Source organism: Monodelphis domestica, chromosome X (genome assembly GCF_027887165.1).
Source record: "Monodelphis domestica isolate mMonDom1 chromosome X, mMonDom1.pri, whole genome shotgun sequence".
Lineage (NCBI taxonomy): Eukaryota > Metazoa > Chordata > Mammalia > Didelphimorphia > Didelphidae > Monodelphis > Monodelphis domestica.
This window is the reverse complement of record NC_077235.1, coordinates 37,346,653-37,368,532: the sequence shown is the minus strand read 5'-3', so window position 1 is coordinate 37,368,532 and position 21,880 is coordinate 37,346,653. Positions and strand designations below refer to the sequence as shown.

At 39.8% G+C, this 21,880-nt stretch overlaps 1 protein-coding gene across 1 annotated transcript in view; it reads left to right on the top strand.

Moving 5' to 3' along the window:
* The window catches only part of LOC130456190 (S100P-binding protein-like), a 47,428-nt gene extending 25,808 nt beyond the window's left edge, over nt 1-21,620 (top strand). The window contains 3 exon segments of the mRNA XM_056809845.1: nt 20,335-20,592; nt 21,102-21,364; nt 21,366-21,620. Coding sequence (XP_056665823.1) covers nt 20,335-20,592; nt 21,102-21,364; nt 21,366-21,620 — 776 coding nt within the window.
* Nucleotides 21,621-21,880: the final 260 nt, after the last annotated feature.

Sequence of the window (21,880 nt, the reverse complement as noted above, 5' to 3'; positions counted from 1 at the left end):
CATACTAATGGGGGGGATATAGGCATTTTTGTTGTTTAAGCTATTATTTTCTTTTTGTATTACTTTCATTTCTTTTCCCCACTTTTCTTCCAATTCTTTCTTACTTGGTTCTTGAACTTCTTTTTGAGTTCCCTGTGAGCTTCTGACCAGTTTTTTTTTCTGGAAAATTTGGATGTGTTTGCTTGTTTGGGATTCTCTGCTGTTGCTTCTGTATTTTGGTCTTTTTCTCCATAGAAATTATCCAGGGTCAAAAGGTTTTTTGCTGCTTTTTACTTTTGCTACTTGTGGATTGGGGTTCCTGCATGTTGATTGCTTTCTTAGCTTCTGTCTTGCAGGACTTTGCCTTGCTAGTATCTTCTCTTCCCTGTCAGAAATCCAAGTTAGGGCAGGTAATGTGATGTTCTCTGTGAAGAGGGCTTTAAAGCGTTTTGCCCTGAGTCTATATTTCCAACCCCTGGTGCCTCAGCTGTGTCCAGCCTTGTTTCTGCCCAAGCTACATACTCTGCTGCCCAGGCTCCACACTCCTCAGCCTTGGCCTTAAGTCTTGCTGCCAAGGCCTTGAACTGCCCTCAGGAACAAGTCTGTGGTGCCCTCACCTAGTCCCAGAAAATTTAGAGATTGCCCCTGACCTCACTCTGACTCTGGCATGGTAGGTAGTGTGGGGAAGGGGTGATCAGCTCATGCTTTGATAAGTGCAGTTTTGCCCCTTATAGCATGGCAATCTTCAAACGCTGCCTACCTTTAAGACTGTATTCTGCAGGAGAGCCCCTTTGCTTGTCCGATTTTTATTTCTGTCCTTTTGAGATGCTTTGTAATGATCATTTGGATGGAAATTCAGAAGGCTTCCTCTGCTATGCTACCATCCTATCTCTGCTTCTCTCTGAGGCTAGATTTGAACTCATGAAGATGAGTTGAAGACTCAGGGCCTGGCACTCTCTCCACTGTGTCATCTAATTGCCCTAGTAGTACTACTACTAGTAGACCATTTTAACTGAAATGTACAATGTGGGAAGGAGAGTATAGTAGTCCTTCCCAATCTGTGGCTTTATTTTATTAGGTTTTAGTTACTTGAAATCAACTTCAAATTCCACTGGGGACAAAAATTGCTTTTTTTCCCCAAGGAAAGGAGGAAAGAAGAAAAGAGTTTGCCATTGGATGAGGGACTGGCACATGGTAACAGGATACATGGAGGCCAGAGACAGACCTGTACCTGAGCACACATAGATGGAAGACATTCCTATTATTCATAATGTTCCTTTCTGAAAATTTGTACTAAGAATGTCAAGCATTCTCTCACACCCACAAGAGAGAAGAAAGTAAGTCATCCATTTTAACTCAAGTAAGGTTCCTTCTTTAAGAGAGGAAACGTTCCCATTTTAACAGTCCAAATACTACTATGCTTAGGAGAAACTAGGAGACATCATCTGCTCGATAATGTCCTAAAACTTTTGTATTTGAATCTGGACAATTTAGAGACAATATTAATGTTCTTTTGGGGAGATTAGCTCCAGAAATGTGAAGCATTCTCTCATACCCACCCTAGAAAGCAAGTACACTCATTTTAGCGAATTGAGGTTCCTTCTTCAAGACATGATACGTTCCTGTTTTAACAGTCCAAATACTACTATACCTAGGAGAATCTAAGAAATGTTACCTGCTTGATAATGTTGTCCCAAAACTTTTGTCTATTAGTCTGGACTCTTTAGAAGAAAAATTAATGTTCCTTTGTGGAGGAACATTAGCTCTAGAAATATCAAGCATTCTCTGACACCCACCCTAGACAAGAAAATAAGTGGGCCCCATTTTAATTCACTTAAGGTCTTTTCTTTAAGTGATATTTTCCTTTTTTAACAATTCAAAGATTACTAAAAATCTACAAGACATCATATGCTCTAAAATGTTGTACGAAAACTTTTGTACATTCATCAGGACTCCTTAGAAGGAAAATTAATGTTCCTTTGGGAAGAGTAGCTTGAGAAATGTCAAGTATTCACTCATACCCACCACTGACAAGCAATCAAGGGAGCCCATGTTAAATCATGTAAGGTCCCTTCTGTAAGAGAGGAGAATTTCTTGTTTTAACAATCTTGTTTTAACTAGAAAAGTTAGGGGACACTAAGAGACATCATCTCCTATATAATGTTGCATCAAAATATTGTCCCACAAGTTGGGACTTTTTAGAAGAAAAATTCATGTTCCATGATTTGTTGTGTTCCTTTTGAGATAATTTCTCCAGAAATGTCAGGCACTCACTAACTACAATCAGAGAGAAGAAATCTAGAGGAACTATCATTAGCCTTCAATGTCGCATCTAGGGGGGATAGATTATATTGTTTTAATAATGAGAGAGCTACTAAACCTAGGAGAAGCTAAGAGAGATCATCTGTTCATGATGTTGCTGTAAACCTATAGCCCATTGGCCAGGGCTGTTTAGAAGATAAATTAAAATCTTATTATTCATTATGTTCCTTTAGGGAGAGTATCTCTAGGAATGTTAAGTTATTTTCTCACACCCAGCCTAGACAAGAAATCAAGGGAGCCCATTTAAAATAATTTATGGAACCTTCTTCAAAAATAGAATCTTTCCCCTTTTAACAACAAAAATACTAATCAAGTTAGGAGAATACTATTCGAGTTAGAGACGTCATCTCACAGATAATGTTGCCTCAAAACTTTAGCCCACAAGTCAGAGATTTTTAGAACATAAATGAATGTCCCATAATTTATTGTATTCCTTTTGGGAAAGGTGTTCCAGAACTGTCAGGCATTCAGTGACCGCAATCTTAGAGAAGAAATCTATAAGTCCCATCTTTAGCCCATAAATGTCCCTTCTTGGGGAGAAAGACAATAATCAGAGAAGTACTAAACTTGAAAAGTTAAGAAAGATCATTTGTTAAATGATGTCGCTAAAAAATGATAGACCAGGGGGTAGTGGAGTGGCTCAGTGGTTTGAGAGCCAGGCCTAGAGATGGGAGGTCCTGGGTTCCAATTTGGCCTCAGACACTCCCTAGCTGTGTGACCCTGGGCAAGTCACTTTATCCCCATTTCCTAGCCCTTACTGCTCTTCTGCCTTGGAACCAATACACAGTATTGATTCTAAGACAGAAGTTTTAAAAAAATGATAGCCCATAGGTCATGGCTCTTTAGAAGAGAAATTAACATCCTTTTATTCAATGTGTTCCTGGGGGAGAACAATTCTCTAAATATGAAGGTAATTTTTGCAGACCCATTTTAACCAAGAAATCAAGGGGGCCCATTTTAAATCAGTTAAGGCCCCTGCCTCAAGAGAGGTCAGAGTGAAAAAATCTGAGTTCTGGTCTTGGTTCTGCTATTGATCTTCTCCACTTTAAAATGAGGAAATGGAATAGAATAATCTCCATGTCCCCTTCAACTATGGTACTCTATGTACCTAGGAAAAATCTGACCCTTTTAGTCAATACTCGGGGCATCGTATGTTGTAGATTTTAGAATTTCCAAAGATCTTCTTTGAAAATTTTATTGTTTTTCCTCCACCTCTTCTTAACAAAGGAGGAAGACTCTGGCTATCCAACATTGCACATATTTTAAACCTCAGTGGATATGCTCCTTAATTTTGCTGAACTCCTTTTAATTCTCTGTTAATTCTTTGGCAAAGAGATGGCTCTCTGGATAAGAGTGGAAGAGTGCCTTTTAGTAGAGGAGTTTCATCCAGAAATGAAAGGGATATTTAAAAAAAGAGATTTGAATAAGAACTATTTTTTAAGGAGGAAAACATTGCTTTTAATTGCAAGTGAAACATTTCAGGAAGTTTTGGAAAGTATTCCAAATTAAAATTTTGTATAAGGGCTTATTCTCTACTTTGTCCTCTCCTCTGCTCTCTGGTGAAGCACTGCCCTCCCCAAGGGAGGCATTCTTGACCCTGATCCAGGGCCTTATCTTATCAGCTTCACAAAAGATGACCGTGTACTGAGCTATTCAGTACTTTTCCTTGTTTTCCACATTTTATTGGTTTTCAGAGTTATGACTAAAATATATCATTCCAAAATTTTTTCACTTAGGACTTAAAAAACAGGGCAGCACTATATCTCCTCTAAAGGTAAATATTTTTTTTTCTTTTGTGGTTTTAACATAATACTTTTCTTTTTTCTTTTTTTAGTCAGAAAATCACTCCTTATTTATTTATTTTTTGAAATTTTTATTTAATTAGTCAATTTAGAACATTTTTCCTTGGTTACAAAAAATCATATTCTTTCCCTCCTCTCCCCCCCCCTTCCTGTAGCCAAAGCGCAATTCCACTGGGTTTTACACATGTGTCCTTGATCAGAACCTATTTCCATGGTGTTGATGTTTGCACTAGGATGTTCCTTTAGAGTCTACATCCCCAACCATATCCCCCTTGACCCATGTAATCAAGCAGGTGTTTTTCTTCTGTGTCTGTATTCCCACAGATCTTCCTCTGAATGTGGATAGTGTTTTTTATCATAAGTCCCTCAGAATTGTCCTGGATCATTGCATTGCTGCTAGTAGAGAAATCTATTACGTTCAATTGTGCCACAGTGTATCAGTCTCTGAGTACAATGTTCTTCTAGTTCTGTTCCTCTTACTTCCTGGAGGTCGTTCCAGTTGATGTGGAATCAATCCACTTTATTATTCCTTTGAGCACAATAGTATTCCATCACCAATATATACCACAGTTTGTTCAGCCATTCCCTAATTGAATGGCATCTCCTCGTTTTCCAATTTTTTTTGCCACAACAAAGAGCGCAGCTATGAATATTCTTATACATGTCTTTTTCCTTATTATCTTTTTGGGGTATAAACCCAACAGTGCTATGGTTGTATCAAAGGGCAGACAGTCTTTTAGGGCCCTTTGGGCATAGTTCCAAATTGCCCTCCAGAATGGCTGGATCAGTTCACAACTCCACCAGCAATGAATTAATGTCCCGACTTTGCCACATCCCCTCCAGCATTCATTACTTTCCTTTGCTGTCATGACAGCCAATCTGCTAGGTGTGAGGTGATATCTCAGAGTTGTTTTGATTTGCATCTCTCTGATTATAAGAGATTTAGAACACTTCTTCATGTACTTATTAATAGTTTTGATTTCTTTATCTGAAAACTGCCTATCCATGTCCCTTGCCCATTTATCAATTGGAGAATGGCTTGATTTTTTGTACAATTGATTTAGCTCTTTATAAATTTGAGTAATTAGACCTTTGTCAGAGTTTTTTGTTATGAATATTTTCCCCAATTTGTAGCTTTCCTTTTAATTTTGGTTGCATTGGCTTTGTTTGTATAAAACCTTTTTAATTTAATGTAATCAAAATAATTTATTTTACATTTTAACATAATACTTTTCAATTTTTCTAATCAGAATCACCACACTCTTAGGTATTCATCTTTCATGGGAAAGTTCTTTCTCTAATGTAGTTCATTTCAGCTAAAATGATTGCTTTCAAGAGTATCCACATTTTATCCTGGTCCTGATGGATCTTTAGGGGAAAGGCTTTGAAACATGAAAGCATAGTCTTTCAGAGACTGGATGGCATTAACTCCCAGATTTGCTCTTCAACACATATACAGTCAGAAAAAGCTGACCTGAAGATATATATTTACCCAATTTGAATTTTTGATCTCTGGCTATTGAACCAGTGATTCAAGACTGCCCAGATGTCTGTTCTCAACATGAAAATCTCCCATAAGACACTCTCCTTTTTCCGTTCACCTAGTAACTGTGCTAGCTGAAGCTGGGCATCTGTAGAGATTAATTTAATTCCCATAATTAACCACTTCTTTTTTCCCAAGCAACATATGTCTCTGTAGATGGAATAGAATTGGAAAGGAGGATCTTATGAGTTCTCAAGTCTGCTGCTTGATAAGTTGGGGGTTTTTTTGGTTCTGATTTACTAACCTCATTTCTACTCCCAATTATTTAAATCAGGTGTTGATTGGATCAGAGGAGAGAGGTAGTTCTTGGGGTGCTGGAGAAGGGTCAGAGCTCAAAGGATGCTACATTGTTTGAACACTACTTAGTCCTAGCAACATGGGAAAGGAATAAGAATTATTTAACACCGACTATATGCCAGGTACTTTTTCAAATATTTTCTCATTTAATCCTCATAATAACCCTGGAAGGTAGGTGCTTTATTATCCAAATGAGAAACAGAGGCAGACAGAACTGAAGTGACTTGCCCAGAGTCACACAACTAGGAAGTATCCGAGTCTGGATTTGAATTCAGATCTTCCTGATTCCATGCCCAGAACCCTATCCCTCTAGCTATCTCTAGTGCCAGCTGTCTCTCAAATGGCAAATTACTAAGCAGTATGCAAATGAGGAATGAGGAATTGAGTCCAAATTCCAGGAGTGAAATCAGGTACATTCTCATCACTGCCATTTGTTTGCTTTTTCTTCATGGATGTGTAGCTAGAAGAACACAGCCACCTTGCATCCCAACCACTTCCCCTCAAGATGCATTTGAGTTTTTGCCTATTTAGATGTTTAGATAGAATAAACTAATTGTGGAAATTTACTCTATTAGCTGAGATCCCAAATTATCTGTTTCTTTCTTACTAGATGAGTTTTCAAGAGTTATTTGAGTCAAAGTGGAGTGCCCAGAGCCACACAGCTTGAAGCTCTCAGGAGCAGGATTTGGAACCAGGACTCCCTAACTTCAGACCAGCACTCTGTCCACTATTCCTATTTTGAGTACCTTAAAATATTTTTTTCTGTTTTAGATGTTTGATTTCATCTGTCTATGGACTTCCTAGTGTGGAAATTTTCTTCAATAATGTAGATTGGGTAATCATCCATAATTTATTTTAGAAAGTTGCTACGTGCAATGGGAGGTTCAGAGACTTGTCAAAATTAGTGTTGGAGACAGGACTTAAACTTAGGTCTTCCCAACTCTCAGACTATTTAGCAAAGATTTCCCCCCCCATGTTCCCTTTTCTAATTTAAGCTGCATTGATTTTGTTTGTATAAACTGTTTTAAAATTTTTATATAATCATAATTGTCCATTTTATCTCCCGTAAACCTCTTTCTTTTTTACTTTGTCATGAACTTCCTCCATCCATAGAACTGACAGGTAGTTTCTTTCATGCTTTTATAATTTATTTACCATGTTTGTGCTTCATTTATTTTTCATTTATGTCCAACTCTTCATGACTCCATTTGGAGTTTTCTTTGCAAATATACTGGAATAGTCTACCATTTCCTTCTCCAGATGTGGAAACTGAGGCAAATAGGGCAAAGTGAGTTGCTCAGGGACATACAACTAGTAAGTCTGAGGCTAAATTTGAACTCAGGGCTTCCTGCTTCAAGGCCTGGTGCTCTTATTGACTACACCATCTATCTCTTACCTAGAACCATATTGACTTGGTCTCAAGTCGTTCCCTTCTCTAATTCATCATCTACAGAGCTACCAAAATGATTTTCCTGACTGTAGATCCAACCGTGTCACTCCTTTACTTAATAAAATCTAGAGACTCCTTATTGCCTCTCAGATCAGATGGAAACTCCTGTTTGGATTTCAGGACTTCAAAACTTGCCCCCAACTACCTTTCTAGCTCGACTGACGTTCTCTCTGTCCTACACAGCCTACCTTTGCCTCATGTATGACGTGGAATCTCCCACCTGTGCGTCTTTGTATAGGCATTGGGGAGAGCCTATCAGTTCTGCCACTTGGAATCTCGTTTCCTTTATAATTCAGATTAAAAACCACCTTTTTACCCACAAAGCCATTCGTGATTCTCCTAGCTTCTGATGCCTTTTTCTAGCTCGGAATTATCTTGTATTTCACCTAATCACAGATTGTGAATGAGAAGGGACCTAAGTGACCATCTAGTTCAACTCATATATGAAAGGAATCTCCACTATGACATTCCCGAAAAGTAGTCCTCCAGCCTTGCCTGAAGCTTCCGAGGAGGAGGAGGAGGAGGAAGAGGAGGAATCTACCACTTTTCAAGACGGCCCATTTCCCTTCTGGCCAGCCCTAATAGTTGGCATGTTTTTCTCGACATCAAACATTCATTTGCCTTTCGCTAGCCTTCACCCATTGTTCTTGGTTGTGTCCTCGTAGGGCCAACCACAACAAATCCAGTTCTCCTCTACATAGCAGCTCCACAACAACTATCCTAGACTCTCCCTGAGGCTTTTCTCCAGGCTAAACATGCTCAGTTCTTTCCAATCATCTTCGTATTTCAGGGACTCAGGACCCTTCACCAACCTGGTTGCCGCCCTCCAGATGGACATGCTACATTCCATCAATGTCTTCCTTAAACTTTAGCCCCGGCCTAAATACAATACTGAAGATTTTTATTTATTTTGAACAGATTTGGTATAGACTTCCAGATGTGAACATTGTCTTCTCCAACAGAATGCAAACACTGAGGGTAGCAATAGCTTCATTTTTGTACTTGTATCCTTAGCACCTGGCAAGATGCCCGGCACGGCGATCATTGTCGCTCGATTGACAAATTTTGTTCTTGTGGTAGTATTAATAATTCTAGAGACAAATAGGCATCACATTACATATAGCTTATGAGAAAGATATTAAGCATCAGCCAGCGTTAGCCAAAACCTCCAGCTGGTAGCAGCCATGACAGTGACAAGGAAACTTACTGGCTCCAAGCTTCAGAGAACAACTCTGACTTGGGTGCCATTGTAGCATTGTATCTGAGAAAACTCAGACAACTTGTTAAAGGGAGCTAATTGTGCTTGTTTTGAGCTTCAGCCTAGATATAAATTTAAATATTGCATTTTTATTCAGATGCCTAACTAGAGTATGGCTATAGGGACTTAGGGGGTAGCTAGGTGGCACAGTAGATAGAGTACCAGGTCTGGAGTCAGGAAGACCTGAGTTTAAATCCAGCCTTAGGCCCTTAGTAGCTGTGTGACCTTGGGCGAGTCACTTTACCTTGTTTGCCTCCATTTCCTCATTTGTAAAATAACCCAGAGAAGGAAGTAGTAAAGTACTCCAGTATCTTTGCCAAGAAAACTCCAGATGAGAGTCAGGAACAACAGCAATAAAAATAGGAATTTAACCCCAGAGTACACATTTTAGAGCTCTATGACATCACTTATACTCCTTTGGTGGCATAGAAAGAACTAAGCTTAGCACCTAGCTGGCAAGAATGAATAAATAGGTAAAATAAAGAAATATCAGAGGGTAGGTACTACCCTGCTTCTTCCTCTCTCCTCACCCCTACTCCCTTGCTCCTAGTAGTGGCTTTGGAGGGCTCTGTTTTATTTCCACAGAGTGATATTTTGAGGTCCCTTGTGTCCACACCAGGAATAGTTTGGATTTTTGTTTTGTTTTTCTCCAAAGTTTGCTTTGGGCATTGAAACTACTACTTACAGGCCTCCTTTTCCATTGTTGTTGGAAGTAGGTAGAAGAATAGTACTAGTTGAGATGACTGAGAAAACGGAGGTTTGATCTTCTGAGGAAATCACTTTATTAAACAATGCATGCCTATTGCCTAACAAATCATGACTAAGCCCCTTCCTCAGTTTACGGCTTGACCCAGAATGCAGGGGAAAGACAGACTTTTAATACAGTAAAAACAATTAAATCAGACCAATTAGTTAAACATTAACTAATCTTATTTCTTATTGGTTGAAAGAGTAGGGACTTTCTACTTTTGGAAGGGGAAGAGTGAGTAGGCATAGTTCCCTGAATTCAGGAAAACAGGTGTCCCATTCTTCTCCAAATATCTGTAAACAATCAAAGGATTGATCAGCACAGGGACAGCTTTCAGATAAGACATGTGGGTTGTTTGAGATGTACAATGATGAGAAAACTCCTTACATCAATTTTAGGATCTGACTGTGTTTCTGGTCACCATCATCTTAGTCAGTAGTGGTGAACCTATGACACTGGTGCCAAAGATGGCATATAGAGTGCTCTCTATGACCATGCACTGTTGTCCCCTCCCCTGCCCCCCAGTTCATTCCTAGAAAGGCAGAGGGACTCAGGTGTCTGCCAATAGCCCAATGGGAGTGCAAATGGAATAAGGGGAGTGGCTCACATGTGGCAGAACTGGAGGGGACCACAGTTCTTGGGCCACTCCCCTACCCCTCTCTATACTCACTGAGGAAATTCCTCACTTCACCTGCTCTGCCTCCACTTTCTCCCTCCCCTGTGTGGGTGAAGGGGGTGCAGGGCATACCTAGTATGTGGTGGTAGGGAGAGGCACAGAACCTGGCCTTGGGGTAGGGTGGGGTGGGGCATGGCTTAAAGGTTCACCATTACTGATCTAGGTCCTTCGTTAAAGGTCTCTCAACAGCAAGTATAGGTGGTCCAGTTTCCCAGCCACACTGGGCTAGGTTCAAACGATTCTCACAATTGAATAGGAGCAAATTTGGACTAGTCACATAATTGAATAGAATGGGAACCAAGCTAGCTGCAGAATTGAGGCACAAGATGGAGTCAATGTGCTTCACTCGGTTTCTACAATTAACCACTTGCTGTTCTAAAACCCTCAGTTGCTTCAATTTTCTCACATGGCTGGTATGTGAAAAGTATCATAATAAAGAGGGTAGCAAGACCAGCTTGTGGAATGCTCTAAGAGTGCAGGACAGAGCTTTGACAGCTCTACCCCATCCCTCCAGTGGTGTTAAGTAGCATTTGAGAGTAATTAGCCCAGCCCTGGCTCTAGTGTCCAGTGGCATGTTGGCCATTGAAAAGGATATATTCACCCCAACCCCCCAAATGAAACAATGCTAGGGAATTCCTCCTGGGGGGACCTGGGATTGGGTCAAAATGTTCCACACAATCTGAGGGCTTTTGTTGTCTTCTGCTTGCTGTCCTAGTTGTGGGACTGACTGAGAGAATAATGGAAACAGCCCTGGGGCCATAGCTGTTCGAATTTTGGCCCAGGCACACAAAAGAGCTCTCCATGAGTGAATGCAATTCAGGGGGGAAAGCAGCAGATGGCAGAAGTAGCACATGTCAGCTCAGTGGAGAAAGCAGCCCAGCAGATGACACTAGCTGCTTCTAGGGAGGAGAGTTGGTGATATGTTCCAGCTGGGGTAAACCCTAAGAAAAGGGGTATTCAGACTACAAGGATTCTATCTGCCACTGGTGGTATAGAAACCTGTACTAGGGGGTGTTCCTCTGTGTGTGTGTGTGTGCATGCGTGCATGCACGCTATGGGAGGGAGAAGGAGGAGTGTGGATTTTTCCTTATTTATTCTGCAATGTTTTAAGTAGATGTCCTTTTCTGTGCTATAATGTCAGAATTTTATTTAGGGTTGATTAAGGAGATCCAATGGAAATGGGCATTTATGAGGTAGCAGTACAGGGCTTAGAGACAGGAAGTCTTGAATTCCAATTCTGCCTTAGACATAGACTAGGGATGTGAGTCAGTGTAAGTCACTCAACATCTTCATGCCTCATTTTCTTCCTCTGTAAAATGAGGGGCTTAGACTCAAGAGCCTGTAAGTTCTAGGTCAATGATCCCTCAATGGTATTGATGTAAATGATTAATCATTGGTACCTTGGACCTGTGTTGCCACTTGCAGGGTCGCCAAAACCCCTCTTCCCTAGAGCCTTCACTGAGTGTGTACTCAAGTCATGATGGGTATTTTCTTTGGTGGATCCTGATAGTGTAGCGATCTTGATGTAGCTATTTCACCAGGCATGGCTGCAGAAATTGAGGCAAGGCCTGAAGAAGAGGTGCCAGGATCTCAATCGCTCCATTTTTTCCCTTTCTGTTTACTACTCTCTCATTCTCGTCTTGACTCTTAGAGCAGTGAAGCCCAGCTCTCATTTTCTCTAGAGCTCATCCATTCACACTAGACTAGCAGGCATTCTCCAAAATATTTCTTGGAGAGAAAATCGTTAGCTAATGACTTTATTTTACCTCAGCCTAAAGACCGTTTCAACTCCCAAGGCATGAATGTGCCCTGGCCCCTTCACTTCATTCTTTCAGCCCCCAACTGGTTTGTCTTGTTCCTTTGTCAGTAATCTGGATTTTATAAAGTGGGCAGTGTATTAATTAGGCCAGGCCGATGAGTTGCATCACTCTCAATCAGCCTTCTGAACCACCATCGTTACCAACCAGCTCCTCTTCACCGTGACAGTTTAGGATAGCCTCCAAACTTCCAGTGATGGATTTCCAAATGGTTTACAAGCTAAACTCAGTAGGGTGCATACCGAGTCGAACTTGGCATAGTTGATGCTAAAACTATGGGTAGTAAAAAGGCTTTTGTCTGCTCTGATGTGGAAATGCACTTTTCTTGGGCGAAATAAAGGTATGAAATGCATTCCTCTATCTACCTCAGTCTACTCATCAATAATCCTCAACATGGTACACTTCGTGGCTCATTGTATCCGTGTCTCAATGTCATTGTCTCATGAAAACCGAACACTCCTGCAGGAAGAAGTCAGTTGTCATCCTCATTAGTCTCTACATGAAAACCAAAACACACCCAAACATCCTTGGCGGGACTTGAACATTCTTTGGTGGAACTTTAAAAGTCCTTGACTGGAGTTGAAGCTATTCCTCTCCACTGCCCCCACTTGTTTTGTCTGTGGAAAATAAGCTGTTCCACATTCTTTATTTTGTTCCTCCTTATCTTCTCTGAGATGATTACTAAATTCTTTCTCAGGCTGTTTCTTCTTAAACCGAAATAATAATCTCAGGCCTTGTAATCTTTCACTGAAGGCCATATTTTCTAGCCTCTTAGCCCCTGGCTATATGTGTGTCCTTTCTTTACTCCTAGGAAGTAAATTTCTGAGTAGGTTAGAGCAAAGCAACCTTAGCCTGACTTTGGAAGACACGTTTGCAAGTCCTGACACTGGGAAAGCACTTGAACTCTCTGGGCCTCAATCTCCTCTTTTGTAAAAGGAGTGCTCTGTAAATCTTTTTTTTTGGATTGTTTGTTTTTTCCCTTTTTTATTTAGAATATTTTTCCACGGTTACCTGATTCCTGATCCCCCAGCCCTTTCCTTCCCATTGCCAAATCCGACAAGCAGTTCCACTGGGTTATACGTGTGTCATGGTTCAAAACCTATTACCGAGTTTTTGATCTCTGCAGTGGCGTGATCCTTTAACATCAAAACCCCAATCCTATCCCCATCACATTGCATGCTCGATCCCATATTCTTCTAATGCCTTTCTGTGCTCTGTAAATCTTAAAGCACCAACTATCTGTAAAAAGTTTGAGAGAGACAGTGTGGTGTATAGGGACTAGTATGCCAGCCTTTTTTAGTCAGGAAGATGTGGGTTCAAATCCTGCCCCTGGTATAGTGAAGAGATCTCTAGACCAGGAGTCAGGAATACTTGTATTCATTTTATGCCCCCAGTAATTACTAGCTGTGAGTACTGGAAGTAGCTTGGACAAGTCACTCAATCTTCCAGGGCCTCAGTTTTTTCATCTGTAAAATGACCTTCTAGCTCAAAAATGATGACTGTGAGCTTCTTGACTAGATGAAGCATCATGGGCAAATCCCTTGAACTTTCCCCAGCTCTAGTTTCTGAATCTGTAAAGACAGGGCTAATAACTGAAGTGCCTACTTACTTCCCAGGATCCTTGTAGGAATCAAATAAGATTATGCATGTAAAATGATTTATAGACCTTCAAGCTATTCTCATAATATATGAAAAGCATGTTGCCCGTCTTACGGTACTCTGTGCAAATGATTATTACTAATAAACCTTAGGGCACTCGAGAAATAGGAGTTGCTAAACTAGAGGGTGGTTTGGAAGCCCTAAAGTATTGCCGCACCCCAACGTCTGATCCCGTGTGGGCCACCAGACAGAGTTTGGGTTCCCAAACCCTGACAGCCAACCAAGAAGGTTTCTAGTGCTAGTTTAAGGCCAGGAATACTGTCTGAGTAGCTTCTTTCCTCCTCCTCCTGTGGAGCATGAGCACGAGCATACATGCCTGGACATGTTCCCCTGCCCCCTGATGGCTATCTGTGGAGGCTGACTTGAACGGCCCCAGCTTGATTGCTGACACCTGAGGCTCCACGAGGGCAAGCTGACCCAAGGGCAGTGGGGAGGCCAGGGCAGGAATGAGGCAGACTAGAGGACACGCACAAGGGCTGACTGACAGATGTCGTTCCTTCCCCGGGCCTCACAGGTACACTCCTAGTCACATAATTTTCATACTAGTTTCTAGCATTAAAAGATCTCTAGAGTATTTTTCCTTTAGGGCAATTTAATATTTCTCTTCTGGGATCTTCCTCATTTCTTTTTAGTTTGCACCTTGGTGAGGACACGTCTCAAATAAGAGATGAGTGTGGGGGGGCAAATGTGGGGACCTCCACCCCCAAATCCCTCATCTCTGAGGAGAGCACCTGAGCCCTTGGCAGGGGGAAAATCTCCTGGGCCAGCCACAGGCCCTGCCAGATGGGAGAGCACATGGACATGGTTTGCTGGCCAATGGGTAATGGCTAAGGACCAGCCTAGCTTAATCCAGCCAGTCTCTAGTCCAGGGTGGCTACCAGGTGACCATGTGCCACGGCCTGGAGGACAAGACCCTCCATCTTTAAGCACCCATAAGATTCCCGTAATCTCTACTTTGGCAACCAACCAGCACCCCCTCATTTGGAGTAATGAGGCCCAGAATAGCAGCTCTCCTCCTTCCATCTTCTACCTTTTGAAGGCTAAACTGATTAATAAGCCAAGTCAAGAATATTTCTTAATTGCCCTGGAATTCACTTGGGATTCCAGTTAATGTCCCAAACTTCAGTGTCCCCTCCTTCTGTCCGAGTGATCCATACTATGCTCCCCTAAGAGTATCATTTTTTATCTTTTTCTGTTATCTTCACCCAAATACTCTGTCTTTTTTCCTCCCAGTTCTTGGCTTTCTTCACCTTTTTATATAGCCTTTTCCCACCTCTGTTTCCCTTTTAAGACAAGTTATTAATTATGTTTTTTATATCACCATAGTTTTTTTCCCAATATCCTTGCCCTCCTCTTCTGAGAATCATACCTTATCACAAAGACATCAAAAGAAAAAGAGAAAAACAAGCATAACATTGAAAAAGTCTCAAAATATGTGCCTTGTGCAACATTTGTGAGCCTCTCACCTCTACAAAGTAATGGTGTGGGAGTGCCTTCTCGTGGCCTTCTTTTGAGCCAAGTTTGTCGTTCTTTATAATTTTGCAACATTCACTTTGTGGGGGTGGGCGTAAGCTCTTTCTCCTTTTTTGTACTCATTGTGCATATTGTTCTCTTGGCTATGTTTATGTGACTTTATATCGGTTCATATTAATCTTTCCATGTTTCATTGCATTAATCAAATCTGCCATTTCTTAAATCAGAGTAATACTATTCTATGACATTTCGGCACCCCAATTTAGCCATTTCCCAACCTATGGGCTTACTTTGTTTTCATTTTTTCCTGTCACAAAAAGTGATCTAGAAATATTTTCTTGCAAATGTATTTGGTGTGTATATATTTGTATTTCTCTCATCATTAGTGATTTGGAGTTTTCTTTCATGTTGTTTAGTGTTCAGTTGTGTCTGCCTCTTTGTAAGCCAATTTGGAGTTTTCTTGGCAAAGGTACTGGAGTGGTTTGCCATTTCCTTCTCCACCTTATTTTGGAGATGAGAAAACTGAAACCAATAGGTGAAGATTGCATTTGAACTCGGGTCTTCCTGACTCTGGGCCTGGTACTATATCCACTGTGCCACTCAGTTCCCCCATGTGGTTGTTAGTAGTTTGCAATTCTTATTTTGAGAATTCTTTATTCATTTCTTTTGACTACTTATCTTTTAGGGAATGATTTTGGTTTTATATTTATTTGCTAATTATTTATGTAGCTGGATACCACATCTTATTCAGAGAAATTGAGTGTAAAAATTTTTTTTGTTTCTCTTCTTATCCTAGGTGCATCAGTTTCATTTGTTTGGAAAATTTTCAGTTTCATGCAATCAGTGTTATTTATTTTATTTTTTGTAATCACCTTGCTCCTATGTTTTGTTAAGAATATGTCGGTTCATTGCTATGAGAGGTATATGATTTCTCTTCCAATTTTTAAAATAGTATGATCTTTAATCTTAAGGTCATGTAATTATTTAGAATGTATCATGGAATGTGACATATTGAGCCTAATTTTGCCGGACTGCTTTTTAGTTTTCCTAGTAATATCTATAAAACAGATTGTTCTTTCCTGAGCATTTATGTTTCCCAGTTCATTGAGCACTGGGTTATTGAATTCCATTGTTTTTTGATTCTTTGTCTAGTCTTTTCCATTGATCTACCTTTTTTTAAACCAATACCAGATGGTTTTGATGACTGCAGCTTTATAATGTAATTTGACATCTGGAAATTTTCATGTAGTTTATAGTTTATAATATAGTTTGACATTTCCCTTCATCCTTACCTCTTTTCATCATTTTCCATCATGTTCTTTTATTTTTCCAAATGAATTTTGTTATTCAATATTTTATCAGATTCTGTAAGTTATCCCTTTGATAATATAATTGACATAGCTTTAAAAGTATAAATTAACTTTGGTAGCATTGTAATTTTTATTATATTAGCACTTCCTATCCATGAGCACTAAGTAGTCTTCCATCTTTTGTGTGCTTTGGCATATTGATCCCCATATATTCATTTTGTAGTTATATGAATGAAATTTCCTTTTTTGTTGTTGCCTTTTGGGTTTTCTTGCTTTTTATATGGAAATATAGTTGATTTTTGAAGGTTTTTTTTGTAGCCTGTAACTTTGCTGATGCAAAGTCTAGATTACTCTTTACTGATTTCCTAGGATTTATCAAGCATACTATTATATATATCATCAGCAAATAGGAATAGTTTCATCTCCTCTTTACCTATATTTATGTCTTAAATTTCTTTCCCTTATTGCATTTTTCAAACTATATCAAATAACAGTGGGAAGGGTGGACACCCTTGCGTATTCAGCATATTTACTGGGAAAACTTCTATTGTATCACCACTGTATATGATGCTTACTAGACGATAATGAAGATCTCTTCCAGCTGCTTCTCTTCAGTACTCTGGATGACCAGTAAAGGAGCTTCAGAGCTTTAAAAACCAATCGCTCATTTCAACATTGGTATCCTAGGCTCTTTCTAGTTACCTACTTGGTAGTCATCCATATCTTTCAATGTCCTTTCCCCTCTCATATTTGTTTATTGTTTAAACAAGGGCACTTATATAGGGTGGTAGTATCTCTACTCTCTAGCCTCTAGCCTTAGTTTGTTTAGAGTTAGTTCCCTTGGCCCAGTCCTTGTTCATTTTGGAGTCTTGGGTCACTGGATAATGCTTTTGGCTTAATTCGTTCCTGTTGGAAGAATCTCTCCTATAATTTATACTAATCTTAGCCATGGGTCCTTTTACTTTGAATGCCCATTTATTATGTTTTCCATTTCTGTGCTACCAGCGTAGTAAAAGCTTTTACCCATTTCTCACCTGGACTATGACCTCCTCACCTGTTTTTCTACTCTCTCCTCTCCAACCTATTCTGCAGATGATTCTTCCTAAAGAACATCTCTAATCATGTCACTTTCTTGCCAGAAACGTTCAGTAGTTCCTTATTGCTTACCAAATAAGTCTAATCTAAATAGCCAGACATCAAGGACTGCACAATCTGGGCTCGGCTTACTTTTTTGGACTTATTTCTCAGTCTTTTGGTACATGTACACCATGCTTCCTCTAACTTAAATTCTTCACAGCTTCCACACGAGGCCCCATTCTTTCTGGTCCTCGCGCTTCTGTTTAAGTGGTTCTTCCAGCCAGAAATGCCTTCTTTTCTATCTTTTCCCATTGAACTCCTACATAGTCTTCAAAGTCCCGCTCGTATGCCTCTGTTCCCATGAAACTTTTCTAGTTTTCCTAACAAAAGTTAATCCCTCCCTCCTTTGAACTCTTCTAGCAGCCTATTTGTACCTCTTTAATGGCACTCTATGATCTGTATCAGAGCTTATATTCTACTGGATGGGAAAAATGCATATGTAAGTAAATACAGAATATCATGTTTGTTGAATTTAAATTAATGGGAAGGGGGAGGAGGGAAGAAACAGTTTCAAGAATAGGGGCCTATCCAGAGAAGGCCTGTTTGGGTCAGAGGTTGAAGACAATAGCTTTGGGCATCCAAGGAATGATATGAAAGTCCTTTTGATCCAAAGTAATGTCATCCAAATGAAGAAAAGATAAAGAGTGGGTAAGATATATTTTCAGTTAAATATTTCAGGTGAAATACTAAAATTTGGGATCTAAAAGAAACGGATGCATATCAGTGAACTAGAAACTGATGTATGTCAGTGAACCTGAGGAAGGACTCTTCTAAATGGAGCAGTGGTCAAAGATATGAATAATTTGCGGAGGAAATATAAATTGTTGTTAACCACATGAAAAGACTCTCAAACTCCTTTGTAATATGAGAGATGGAAGACAGCTCCAAGCTACTAGCTTACACCCACTATAGGGGCAAAAATAGCACACACAAAAAAGATCAAGTCCACTTTTGGCAGGACTATGTATACATGATGTGATATTTAGTTTGGATAGAAATAGACTCCTCGAGATCTTAGGCATCAATCAATCAATACAAATCTGACCAGAACAAATGTCCCTTTTAAAACATCTTTAATAGAGATCCATCATCTTTTTGAATACCATTAATAACTGGGAATTCACTACATCAGAATTTACTACTTGTTTTATTTTGGAACAACTTTATTAGGAAATCATTTTGAGCCAAGTTCAAGAAAATTACCTTGCTAATGACTGGTAATGAATTAGCAAATGCCTTGATCCCCCACACTGAATTGCAGAATAATAGAGTTGAATGGATCTGTACCTGAACAGGACTACCTTTTATTACATCTATGACAAGTGCTTGAAGAGTTACAACAAGAGCAAACCCATTACTTTCCAAGGTAGCTCTTTCAGATAGCTCTAATCTTCCTCAAGATTTCTCCTTGCATGAGGGCACAAGATAAACCCACATAAATCATCAGCATTTCTATATATTTCCAACAAAACTCAGCAGCAGGAGTTAGAAAGAGAAACTCCATTTAAAATCACTCTAGACAATACAAAATACTTAGGAATCTATCTGCCAAGACAGACACAGGAATTATATGAACATAATTACAAAACACTCTCCACACAATTAAAAATAGATCTGAACAATTGGAAAAATATTAATTGATCCTGGGTAGGATGAGCTAACATAATAAAAATGATGATTGAACCCAAATTAATCTACTTATTCAATAACATACCTATCAAACTACCAAAAAACTTTTTTACAGAATTAGAAAAAAATCATAACAAAGTTCATCTGGAAGAACAAAAGATCAAGAATATAAAAAAATGTGAAGGATGGGGGTCTAGCTTTACCAGATCTTAAAATGTACTATAAAGCAGTGGTCATCAAAACAATATGGTACTGGCTAAGAGACACAAGGGTGGGATCAATGGAATAGACTAGGGGCAAATGACCTCAGCAAGCTAGTGTTTGATAAACCCAAAGATCCAAGCTTTTGGGACAAGAACTCACTATTTGACTAAAACTGCTGGGAAAATGGGACAACAATTTGGGAGAGATTAGGTTGAGATCAACATCTCACACCCTATACCATGATAAATTCAGAATGGGTAAATAACTTAAGTATAAAGAGTGAAATCATAAATAAATTCGGTTAACAGAGATTAGTATACCTGTCAGATCTGTGGGAAAGGAAGGAATTTAAGACCAAGCAAGAGATAGAGAACATTGCAAAATGTAAAATGAATGACTTTGATCAAATCAAATTATAGAGCTTTTGTGCAAACAAAACCAATGCAACCAAAATTAGAAGGGAAGCAACAGACTGGGAGAACATTTTTCTAACAAAACTCTCTGATAAAGGTTTAATTTCCCAGATTTGTAAGGAACTAAGTCAAGTTTACAAAAAATCAAGCCATTCCCCATTCTACAAATGGTCAAGGGACATGAATAGGCAGTTTTCACATGATGAAATCAAAACTATTAATAAGCACATGAAAAAAGTGTTCTAAATCCCTCCTGATTAGAGAAATGCAAATCAAAACAACTCTGAGGTACCACCTTACATCTAGCACATTGGCCAATATGGCAGCAAAGAAAAGTGATAAATGTTGGGGGTAATGTGGCAAAATTGGGACACTAAATATACTACTTGTAGAGTTGTGAATTGATCCAACCATTCTGGAAGGCAATTTGGAACTATATGCCAAGAGCTCGAAAAGCCTGTCTGCCATTTGACCCAGCTGCTGGGTTTGTACTCCAAAGAGATAATAAGGAAAAAAAAACTTGTACAAAAATATTTATAGGAGCAGTAAGATGATGCCTTGGTCGGTGTGAACCCAGCTTGCCTGCCCTGCTTTGTGAGATATGACCTGTTCTCTAGACTCCTCTGTTGGTTTTGATGCCTCTGGGCCTGAGCAGACTAAAATCATAGCTCTCCTACCTAAAGACAGTGATCCAGTCTCATCCTGGGGTAGATTTGGACAGTATGATGATGGACTAGATGACTCCTTACTGGAGATTTCTGAGGTAGAGGAGGATGATGGTCACTTCAGTTACACAGAAGAAAAGATTCAGGAGCTATTGAAGGATGGTGAGTCACTAAATGAACAGTCTCTGGGAGGATTAAGAAAAGATGCAGGTGTTCTAACTGAGAAGTTGGAGAACTATAGTTGTATTTCATTTGACTCTCCTCAAGACATAAATGTACTCTGCAGCACAGGATCCAGGGCTGGGCCAACTAGCATCCATAATCTACCTCAGATAAATATACCAGCTAGACATGCACCCATTCCAACCAAATCACCTGGCAGACACTTTATATCAGAAAATAACTGTTGTCTCACCTTTTAATACAACAGTTTGTGATGCGTTTGGTCCAAAAGAGACTGTCTTCTTCAAAAGATAGTTTCAGTAATGCAAAGTGTTTGGGAACTCCCTCCTTTTTGGAGAAAGATGGCCAGAATGATGGCAAACTTTGCACTAAAGAAATCAGCTCCGCTTGTTCTGTTTGGAAAGGGCCTCCACCTCCTAAAGCTGGCCCTCCACAGGGGCCTCCTAGAGCAAATACATATAATTGTGAGGAGTCTGTCCCTGTAGCTTCTCAGACCTTGTAACCGACTCCTAGACCATATGTGGCACTACCTTCAGGCAATGATGGACACAAATTAGGTGACACAGCTAGGCCTCCAGCTGTGTCTTCACCTACCAACCTCCAGTCTTCATCTACCAAACTGGTCAAATTAGACAAGGATTCTAAAAAGAAGGAAGGGTATGAGAGAAGATTAGGGAAAGTCATTCCACTCCAACTGGCCAAAGCAAGGAGTAAGATTCATACATGCTCGAAGACTGAGCTAGAACAGAAGAAGCAAATTTATCTTAAGAATGTCATTGCTCACTTAAAAAAACCCTCTGGAATCTAACCAAGGTGCCTTAGATGAGTTGTGTGCCTTGATGGACCAAGTTGCTGGGGAATATCAAAAGGAGAATCAGTGGTGGCAGCACCCATCAGACCTCACCATGAGAAATTATCCCTGATTCAGACAGAAGCCCTTACAGAGGTACAGCCTGACTCAGTGGGTGGACAGGAACCTTTGCAGCCATCGTTGGTTTGAAGGCCTTGCTGATCAGTTTCAACACACTCCAGTTGTTTCATCCCCCCACCTATGAAGGATCTGCTCTAAGACACCCCATCAGAATTCAGAACAATTTTTGTCCCTTTCCATTTGTTTTATAGACTTTTGAATAATTTTATTTTAATGAGAGTTTTAAATGACTGTGTCACCTTTTGGAAGTGCCTGTTTGTAGACATCATCTGTTTTGTATTAGGTCCTTTTTGTTTTCTATAGTCATAGCAAGCTGGTATGTGTGTGTGTTTGTATTTTTAAAAATTTATTTTGGTCAAAGTCAGCTGTCTCTCAAGAGTCAGT